The sequence below is a fragment of the Drosophila virilis genome, chromosome 3, assembly GCF_030788295.1.
Source record: "Drosophila virilis strain 15010-1051.87 chromosome 3, Dvir_AGI_RSII-ME, whole genome shotgun sequence".
Taxonomy (NCBI): Eukaryota; Metazoa; Arthropoda; class Insecta; order Diptera; family Drosophilidae; genus Drosophila; species Drosophila virilis.
The window spans coordinates 25734087-25745879 of record NC_091545.1 but is presented as its reverse complement, the minus strand read 5'-3'; the positions used below and the strand labels follow the sequence as shown (position 1 = coordinate 25745879).

Genomic DNA, 11793 nt, shown 5'->3' with positions numbered 1-11793 from the left:
ACTACGTACATATGTAAATATCATTGAGTTTGTCTGATTTAACGATTTTATTGTGTTTGCACAAAAATGTTGGAAAGGTCTGGGAATGGAGTTACGTTAAATAGCGAAAATGTTGTGCAAAGTGTTTCAGATTGGAATACCCTGTATTTAACGCAAATTGTAGACACAAAATAACATGCATATTTATAAAATGTATTTCTATTATAAGATGTCCAAAAAACCAATACATATATATTTCTAAAGGGCTTTCTTTCAATTTTGCACACAAATGTAAAAAAGAGGCAGCAGAGGGTTCACGTCAAAGTTTTAATACTCTTGTAGACACTTGCCTTATGGGTTTGCAGGCATAAGAGAATTGTGAAGCATGTAAAGGATGAGTTTAATGAAAATATCTTGCAAAACGGAATATTTTGCCCTACAGGAAACTACTTTTCAGCTAATCTTTGCTATAGCATATAGTGTCCCGATGTTGATAAAATCTTGCATCTATGTAGGGAGCAGAGTGAAACTTATAAATGCCGACTTTGGTCAAGATATTTTGAAAAAACTAAAACAGTTTTCTCTACAATTACAAAATCATGACAAAACTATAATAGCCTCAAATTAATGTATCAATATTTCAATCTTCTGCTTCTTTCATAATAGCTCTACATAATAATATTTATATCCGATTCAGCTAATTCCTATTATCTTTATAGTAAAAAAAAGGGTGTATTGCCATTGTACAAAACTATATAGTATAGTAGAGCATCAGCTGTAAACGATAAGCAGCCAAAGCAAATAAACTTTCTTGTGGGCAATCTCTCAGATGTTCAATGAAGGTCATTTTAAGCCTGATAAATGTCTTTTGTTCATTATATTGAGTTCCTGAGCTACTGATAATCGCTTGAAAGTTACCGAAATATTGGGCACCCGAGCTTCCAGTTCATTGCCACATTTCAGTCTACTTACGTGCGTGCTGAGTGCAATTAAGATTCGCACTTTAATTTAAAAATCAAAGTGATATCAAACTAAAATGTGTTATATTTATATATATTATATTCACAAACCTTATACTGATCATAGCTAAAGCTGGGTTTAACGGAAACGAGGTAGAAAATAAATTATTTATCAATGTTTGTGTGCACTGCAAAAAATAAATCCTACTCTCTTACTAGTCTTGTTCGGTAACCAAAATAGCAGAGGAGCAATGTGTAATCAGATGAAGGAGGAAAGAAGAGCTGAACCAACCTAATGAACTGGTCATCGAGGAAATAAGAGCTCAGATTGAATTCTACAAACAGACTATCAAAGAGCTAACGAGCACGTCTTATTGATAACAGAGGATAGACAGGACTATGGGAAGCAGCTGGAGAAACAAAAGGCGACAATTAATGAAAAGGACCAACAAATATCCGAAATCAAGAATGAAATCAGCAATTGTGGCAAGAAATTCAAAAGCTGCGAAGAGCGAATTGTTCCCAGTGATTGCATTCACCTTGGAGATATTCCGGGTGTTCAAACCAGACCAAGAAGATCCGTTCAATGTACTATGTGATAGTGCGACGACGGGTACTGGCTGGAACAGCGAATCAATGGCAAGAAAAATTCTATAGGAATTGGGCTGCATACCGTCAAGGGCTTGGTGCCTTTGATGGTGACTTCTTCTTAGGACTTGAGAAAATTCATCGCTTGACGAGCGCCTGAACCCATGAGCTCTACATTCATATGGAATGATTTGATGGTATCATCAAATACTATAGGTATGAACAATTTGCATCGCTGGCGAGGAAGATCAATACAAACTAATCGCCTTGGGTAAAGCTGAGGGCAATGCAACAGAAGATTACTTGAATTACCACATAAATATGAAATGCAGCACATACGATGGCTGGGGTGATGGCAACTGCGCAAACAATCATGGTGGTGCCTGGTGGTACTGTTCCAGTGCAGCTAGGTATGAATTGTCAGAAGAAAACCAAAATGAAATATAACTGCATCTCTTTTGTTTTAGCAAATAAAAGACAAATACTATAATAATGGGAAGCAAAGAACTGAAGCCATATTTTAGGATACCCATGAGTTCTTGAAACCACTTAAAATGCTAATAAGAGCCAAAGGGCTTGGTAAATTGTAATAGTTATATTTAAAAACATATACAATACTTCGAAAAGTACGATATTCTAACAAACTTCATTATTCAGTTTTATGTTATATGAATGGGATATACTCGAGACAAGCAATATTAAAGACAAGTATATATCTGGAAATCTATTAATCTGACAATCTGATATTTCGTATATTTATCAATCCGGTAATCTTTCAATATGTCCATCTGTCATTTCATCAATCCATCAAACCTTTAATTCTTGAATCTACGCCAAACAATCAATCCAGCAATATGTCAATTCATTTCTCAATTCATTCGTCCGTTTTGTAAACCCATTAATTTGTTAATCCATTTATTCGTCAATCCGTCAATCCGCCATTTCGTCAATTCATAAATTAGTCAACCCGTCCATCAATCTGTCAATTCATAAGTCTGGTAATCCGTAAATTCGTCATTTCATCCCTCTATAAAATACATTAAGCTCTCACTCTGATTGAAGATCAGTCAATTCGTCAATGCATTAATCCGATAATCTTTCAATATTTCAATCTCTCATTTCTTCAATCTACCACTGATCAATCCATCACTATATAAAATCGTCAATATCTGAATCCGTCAATCTTAAATTAAGCAGCATACGATCAATGGTGGTATGAATTCATCAAATCCACAGACCAGCGCAAATGTATCTGTATTAGTATCTGAGGCCAACGGCGACAAACGCAAAGGTTAACGTATCTTTGTGGCGCCTATGCAAATGCGGCGGCTGCTACTTTCATTTTGCTGCGTCTGATAAACCAAAAGCCAAAAACCAAAAACGTGCGATTGCTGCAATCGAGCAATCGAGCGACAGACCGACCGACCGGCAGCCAGCCGCCGCCTTTGGCTGTCGTCAAGAGCCGCCAGCAAAATGTATGCACATATACGCGTGCATGCGTATACATATGTATTTACATATGCATGCGCATATCTACATATGTATTTGTACGTGAGTAATTGACATTCATTTCCTCCTTGGCGTCAGCGTTGCCGTCGACGCGTAATTTCACGACGCGCCATCGCCGACGTCACAGAGTCAAAGCAGAAGACAAAGGCGAAAACTGAGCGCAGCGAGTCGTTGAAGTTTGCTGTTGCCAAGCGGCAGCAGCGACGGCAACAACAACCAAATGAAACGCCGATCATCATTTCGCAGTCGCCGTCGGCGTTGCCTTTACCGCTTAGCAACCACCAGCCAAATTAAGCGAACATCAAGTCAGGCAAAGTCAATTTGGAACAATGTAGACGAAACATTTGTAACGATTTCCAAAGATCCCCAAATTATATTGCTTCATTATAAAATTCGTAGTGATATAGGGTATCTACTGATGCAGCAACAAAGAAATCAAAACTTTTTTGGCGGATTTTAGAAGAATCGCTTAATCGAATCGTAGCGTTATTAAGCCCGCCAGCATAAAAAGTGACAAGACATTTTTGCTAATTTCTACAGGGTATCTTTCAGGCGAGCACTTACAGCGGCTCTATGAATAACCACCGCAACGCTTCAGTTAATCGAAAGAGTAGCTAAAACGTAGGCAAACTGAACAACCACAGCAACAATACAGAGTTGCCCATCGGCCGCTGGCGACGTCATCATTTGAATGACAAGAGCCAATTCCACTTCTCTAATGCACGACTGTTGCCATGCGCCGGTGGCGAAATGGAAGAGGTCGATAGGCGAGGGGTAGAGGGTTGCATCAGTCGCAGACTTTGTTAATTCATTGTCGTTGACATTGTTTATGCAAAAATTAAAAACCTACGTTGCAAATGCAGTAGATAACGTTTGGCAAAACTTGCCGAATTTTTAAATTTAAATTAATTTTATTTTCATCTGTCAACTGTTAAGCAGCAATGAATTTTACAACTAATTTAATTACTCACATGGGCCAACAATAAGTTCTGTATGGTTCGTTTGCGGGATAATAGATACACGAGTTTTATTTTTCTGATATATTCATCGTGAAACAGAAAAATATTCATCAATATCAGCTTAATCGAAACTCTTTCGTTTCAAAGTTCTTGCTAATCGCACTTGGAACTGCCGTCGTCAATCGCCTCATTGCGACTACGTGACAGTCGCAATGAATTTAGTTAAGCCCCAGGCAGGGCGATGACTCATTCAAGTCCCAACGATTGCAACTGAGCGATAGGTGACTAGACAGACAGACAAACTAAATAAAATGCGACCAAAATTAAGAGAGAACAACTATCTTTCGTAGTGCCGAAAATACAAAAACTAAAACACATTTAATTAAAGCCTGATAGGCTGATAATAAAAAACATAAACTCTATCATCCGTAAGAAAGAGGATTTTCCAGATTTACAGATACAGACACAGATACAGACACAGATACAGATACAGATACAGATACAGATACAGATACAAGATACAGATACAGATACAGATACAGATACAGATACGATACAGATACAGATACAGATACAGATACAGATACAGATACAGATACAGATACAGATACAGATACAGATACAGATACAGATACAGATACAGATACAGATACAGATACAGATACAGATACAGATACAGATACAGATACAGATACAGATACAGATACAGATACAGATACAGATACAGATACAGATACAGATACAGATACAGATACAGATACAGATACAGATACAGATACAGATACAGATACAGATACAGATACAGATACAGATACAGATACAGATACAGATACAGATACAGATACAGATACAGATACAGATACAGATACAGATACAGATACAGATACAGATACAGATACAGATACAGATACAGATACAGATACAGATACAGATACAGATACAGATACAGATACAGATACAGATACAGATACAGATACAGATACAGATACAGATACAGATACAGATACAGATACAGATACAGATACAGATACAGATACAGATACAGATACAGATACAGATACAGATACAGATACAGATACAGATACAGATACAGATACAGATACAGATACAGATACAGATACAGATACAGATACAGATACAGATACAGATACAGATACAGATACAGATACAGATACAGATACAGATACAGATACAGATACAGATACAGATACAGATACAGATACAGATACAGATACAGATACAGATACAGATACAGATACAGATACAGATACAGATACAGATACAGATACAGATACAGATACAGATACAGATACAGATACAGATACAGATACAGATACAGATCAGATACAGATACAGGATACAGATACAGATACAGATACAGATACAGATACAGATACAGATACAGATACAGATACAGATACAGATACAGATACAGATACAGATACAGATTACAGATACAGATACAGATACAGATACAGATACAGATACAGATACAGATACAGATACAGATACAGATACAGATACAGATACAGATACAGATACAGATACAGATACAGATACAGATACAGATACAGATACAGATACAGATACAGATACAGATACAGATACAGATACAGATACAGATACAGATACAGATACAGATACAGATACAGATACAGATACAGATACAGATACAGATACAGATACAGATACAGATACAGATACAGATACAGATACAGATACAGATACAGATACAGATACAGATACAGATACAGATACAGATACAGATACAGATACAGATACAGATACAGATACAGATACAGATACAGATACAGATACAGATACAGATACAGATACAGATACAGATACAGATACAGATACAGATACAGATACAGATACAGATACAGATACAGATACAGATACAGATACAGATACAGATACAGATACAGATACAGATACAGATACAGATACAGATACAGATACAGATACAGATACAGATACAGATACAGATACAGATACAGATACAGATACAGATACAGATACAGATACAGATACAGATACAGATACAGATACAGATACAGATACAGATACAGATACAGATACAGATACAGATACAGATACAGATACAGATACAGATACAGATACAGATACAGATACAGATACAGATACAGATACAGATACAGATACAGATACAGATACAGATACAGATACAGATACAGATACAGATACAGATACAGATACAGATACAGATACAGATACAGATACAGATACAGATACAGATACAGATACAGATACAGATACAGATACAGATACAGATACAGATACAGATACAGATACAGATACAGATACAGATACAGATACAGATACAGATACAGATACAGATACAGATACAGATACAGATACAGATACAGATACAGATACAGATACAGATACAGATACAGATACAGATACAGATACAGATACAGATACAGATACAGATACAGATACAGATACAGATACAGATACAGATACAGATACAGATACAGATACAGATACAGATACAGATACAGATACAGATACAGATACAGATACAGATACAGATACAGATACAGATACAGATACAGATACAGATACAGATACAGATACAGATACAGATACAGATACAGATACAGATACAGATACAGATACAGATACAGATACAGATACAGATACAGATACAGATACAGATAAGATACAGATACAGATACAGATACAGATACAGATACAGATACAGATACAGATACAGATACAGATACAGATACAGATACAGATACAGATACAGATACAGATACAGATACAGATACAGATACAGATACAGATACAGATACAGATACAGATACAGATACAGATACAGATACAGATACAGATACAGATACAAATACAGATACAGATACTGCACTGGGATCAGTAAAGATCAGAAAAACAATTGCATATCTCTATATGAGACGTAAGGTTAAAATCCTCTGCAGTCACTAGACAAATAAACAGGCACATAAAATAAAAAACAAAAAGAACAAAATAACATACAAATTGGGAACAACAAAATAAAGCAAAGTAGAAACAGAGATAAAGCGCAGAGCTGGCAAGGGACGAGAGGCAGCAGAAAAAGAATTTGAACTACTCGCAGAATGGAAAACAGAAAAACAAAATTTGCATTGCTGACGCACTTTTCTTGTTTTTCTCTGAATTTATCGCATCTAAACACATTTTTACCTTCTGTTTGTTTTGACGGAAATCTGTTATTTTATGCAAAGAGAAAAAAATGATCTAATGGCCAATGCGGCCACATCGCTACACACGGCAACTGACAACCGATTGGCAATTAAGTGGGTCGACGTTGCCAAATGGCAATCATATATGCTTGTACAATGGGGCAAAACAGAATAATTGTGCACACATCAATTTCTTCCTAAAAATGGTATGCATGTCGAATCTGACTGATTCGAGTTTAACACATTACATGAAATGAATTTAAGACAAATAAAAGAAGCAATATTTAAAATATTAAAGTACTGCAGTTGATTATAATATTAATATTATTATTACTATTATTAATATTATTAGTATTATTATAATTATTATTATTATTATCTTTATTATTAATATCATTATTATTATTATTATAGTTATTATTATTATTATTATTATTTTTATTATTATTATTATTAATATTGTTATTGTGATTGGTTTGTATATTATTATTAATATTAATATAATTATTATTATTATTATTATTATTATTTATTTTATTATTAATAATGTTATTGTTATTTATATTATTATAAATATTATTATTATTATTTTTATTAATATTATTATTTTATTAGATATATAATGGCTTACTGCTTTAAGGCGCAGGATCCCAAGGACTGGGACATTTTCAGACAAAACGTTGTCATAAGATGCGTATTGAAATTGTGGTTCTTAATGATTTTCGTTATATTCCAAAATCTTTCCTGCTTTCAATAGTATAGTATGTGCTTATTCGATGTATTTAACAAATAGTTCATTGAAAATATTTTAAAATTATCCTACTTAATAGGGAGTCTTGTTATATTTTCAACGAATTACAGTAGCTAAAAATGTGACTTACAGGCGGTAACTCATATTTGTCTTTAGAATACGCAGTCTCCAGTGCGCCAGCAACAGCGGGACACTTGTGCCATACAACCAAACGTAGCAAAAATAAAATAAATATGTGAAAATAAATGTATCTGGGCCCTTGCCAAACTTATAATTACCTGACATTGCGCACCGTGGGGGTTGTCAGAGGCGAGCAACTGGAAATGAGTCTACGAAAAATACTAGTTGGCTGACCCCACGCAGTGTTCATCAAATTTCCACTTTGCTGGCGGGCAGTCCGACAAATTTTTAATAAAAATACATACATACATACATACTTATATGAAATTGCAAAATCGGCTTTTGTGTATCTTTGAGATACAATTGGTTGTGTTTACATTTAGTTGATCACATGCACGTCAATTGCACTCGACACGCTCCGAGCTGTTATTGGCATACGTTATCAATTCGGACATTGTTGCTATGCGACAAAAAAATGTGAAATGATACGAGTTGAATCCTAAAACTTTAATCTAAACTAGACTTCAGGCTTGCTGAGCTTTAATCTTAAAATAAAGCGACCTTAAGCTTTCTCGAAGCTTCAATGAGCTTTGTAACCCTGCTTAACTGCTTGTGTTTTGATTTATTTCTTATAACATGTAAATGCTTGCAATGTTTTACTTTTGCAACATAAAATATTATGTATAATCAACATATTTCTGTTAGTCCATTAGAGATTAATTCTGAAACAAGAGTATTTTGAATACTATAAACATTTTCAATCTACACAATAGGCAATTTTAATATATGACAAATTGACTTTTCAAATTTGTAGTTCAAGTGGATTCAAGATTATAAATGTTGCATCTGTTTTCTAAGTACTGTACTTAGTTTACGTCTGAAGATGCCATTATTTATGTGTGATTTTCGAAAATTTCGATGTACATGTATTTTGTCTTGGGTGCTCGCAGGCTTTATTTGATTATTTTTGGCCCAGCTGATTTGTTGCTTTGTAAAAGTTCTTATTTATGCCAAGTCAAAACAAATATTTCAGCAACCCGTTGCCGCAATTTTCGATTTTGTTTCAAGGTCAATGCAAAACAAATGTCGAACTGACCAACCAACCGACAGACTAATCGCCAATGCGACTGATGATGTTGCCATATTGCGATTATCTTAGGCCATCCAAAAATAAGAAATACTTTCGCCCCATGGCACGCGCCCCTGTCCGAGTCCGAGTCCGAGTCCGAATCGCAAGTACCAAAATGTATGTCCGCCGCGGTTGACGTCAGCGCACGGCGGACGCGAGTCAAGCAAATAAATAAATAAGAATTTTAAATAAATAAACAGGGTAGCCGAAAATCAATTTGTCTGCCAGTTGTCGTTACAGGGCGCTCAATAACCGGTGGGGGAGCCAGTCCGGCGCTTAGAGCCAGTGGAACCAATGGAAACAACGGAATCAATTCGTTTGTTTGCCACTATTCAATATTTGCTTAAGAACTCAGCGCGATTCGCGGATTCGCATGTGCGATAAGCGAAAATCATCAATAAATATGCATATACATACATATATAAGCATACTCTTACAGTGGCATTATGATTTTGCCAACACATTTGCAACGTTTTATTCGAAGCTAAACCGAACCAGTTCAAGCACGCAATTTCCATTTATATTTTGCAGGGACACATAAGCTTATATTATACTCTATAGAAACAATAATAAGCGCTGCATTTCGCATGTTTCCTCGACATAATAAATCAATTTCATATTATGTATTCAGATGAAGCCTAAGCTAATGAACTTCTCTATTTGTAATCTTGTAATCAGTTGAACCAAGAGTCCATGCACTATGTTTTCTTCAGTTTCTGACCTACCGCTTCTCGCTTATCATTTTCAGAAAAATTGTGGGCCCCAGGCTTCAATTGATTTCCATATTTCAGTCTATTTTTGAGTTAAGTCCAGATGAGTGCAGCTGAGTGACCATTCCATAATCACAGTGCAATACAATGAAATGCATTCTGCTTCTATATGTTCTATATATAGGCTTATTCCTGATTATAGCTGAAGCAGTGTTTAATGAAAATGAGGTAGTATTTGATATTCATGTGCAATGCAGAAAATAAATGCTAATTTATTATAAGTCTTGTTCGGCAACCGGCATAACAGAGGAGGAATGTGGAAAGCACACCTATAAATCTGTGAGACCATTATTAAAGTACATACATCAGATAAAGGAGGAAATTGAGAACAATAACAATATAGTTGGAAGCAAAGACAAAGAAATCAAGCAACTGCGGGAAAAGCTGAACCAACGTAATGAATTGGTCATCGAGGAACTGAGAGCTCAGAATGAATTCTACAGAAAGACCATCAAAGAGCTAACGAGGAACGTCTTATTGATAAAAGAAGAAATGGGTAAACTCAGCTCCAATGCCTTTAAAATCCAAGACTATGAAAAGCAGCTGGAGAAACAAAAGAAGATAAATAATGCAAAGGACCAACAAATAAACGAAGTCAAGAACGAAATCGGCAACTGTGCCAAGAAATTAAAAAGCTGCAAGGAGCAACCTGTTTGCACTGATTGTAGTCATTTTGCAGATGCTCCGGGTATTCATAAAATTATTCCCAATTATGATCCGGTCGATGTACTTTGCGACAGTGTGACAGCAGGTCCTGGCTGGACGGTTATCCAGCAGCGAATCAATGGTAAGGAGGATTTCGATAGGAAATGGGTCTCATACCGTTCCGGCTTTGGAAACTTTGATGGTGACTTCTTCTTAGGACTTGAGAAGATTCATCGCTTGACGCGCGCTCGACCCCATGAGCTGTACATACATATGGAAGGATTTGATGGTATCATCAAATACTACAGATATGATCAATTTGCTATCTCTGGCGAGGACGATCAATACAGACTGATCACCTTGGGCAAAGGGGAGGGCAATGCAACAGGCGACTTTCTGCGTTTTCATGTAAATGAGAAATTCACCACATACGATCGTGATAATGATTCGCATGATTTTGTCAACTGTGCAATCTATCATGGTGGTGGTTGGTGGCACAAACATTGTTCATATAGGTATGAATTGCAGCAATTTAATGAAACGAATTGAATTTTAATTACTTTTATGTTTCCAGCAATTTAAATGGCAAATACTATGCTCATAATGTGCAGAAAAAAGATGCTATTTATTTTGGGGGGATAGACTCTTTGAAAAAAGTCAAAATGTTGATACGCGCCAAGCGAAGCAATTCGCAATAGCTAAAATATTAATATAAACAGAAATGTATATAGATAATTTAAAACTAGATTTTCTAGTTATTTCAATATTTTCGTAGGTGTCATACATATAATAAAGCATACATTAAATAAAGCAAAAAGCAGCAATGCATAATAAATAAAGTCGATGCAAATTCAATAACAATGCTCTAATACCTTAAAATTTGATACGCTATTGAAACAAGAATACATTTTTAACTTTTTATTGAAGGTTCCTCTCAGTAGGTCTCCTCTGGGTCTCTCTCTAGGCTGGATAAGTGCAAGGACAGATACAATGCTAAATTACTCTACTATTGAGATACTTGAAGAGGAGTATCCGTACGTGGCTATATTGAGACAGTTGTTGGTGCTGATCAGAAATATATATATCTTCTGGGTTCGGAGATAAGTTCATCTGCGCGTTACACAATTCATGAGAAAACGATACAAACCTTTAGAAGGGTATCTAAATGTGCTTTA

The 11793-nt window shown here is 35.6% G+C and overlaps 1 protein-coding gene and 1 long non-coding RNA gene across 3 annotated transcripts; both read left to right on the top strand.

Moving 5' to 3' along the window:
• The first annotated feature begins 968 nt into the window (after nt 1–968).
• LOC138911117 (uncharacterized) lies at nt 969–2229 on the top strand. Its single transcript, XR_011416448.1, has 3 exons — nt 969–1091; nt 1158–1936; nt 1994–2229. It is a non-coding gene; the product is annotated as an uncharacterized lncRNA (long non-coding RNA).
• A 7773-nt stretch (nt 2230–10002) lies between these two features.
• Nucleotides 10003–11481, top strand: LOC26531127 (fibroleukin). 2 transcript variants are annotated; one of them, XM_070208060.1, is made up of 3 exons: nt 10003–10141; nt 10221–11133; nt 11193–11481. In XM_070208060.1, exons 2-3 carry the CDS (start codon nt 10466–10468, stop codon nt 11314–11316), a joined length of 792 nt encoding a protein of 263 aa, XP_070064161.1. In that variant the 5' UTR covers nt 10003–10141; nt 10221–10465; the 3' UTR covers nt 11317–11481. The 2 variants fall into 2 exon arrangements, with proteins under 2 accessions (XP_070064161.1, XP_015031695.3); XM_015176209.3 differs by having other exon boundaries at nt 10196–11133.
• The last annotated feature ends 312 nt before the right edge of the window (nt 11482–11793 follow it).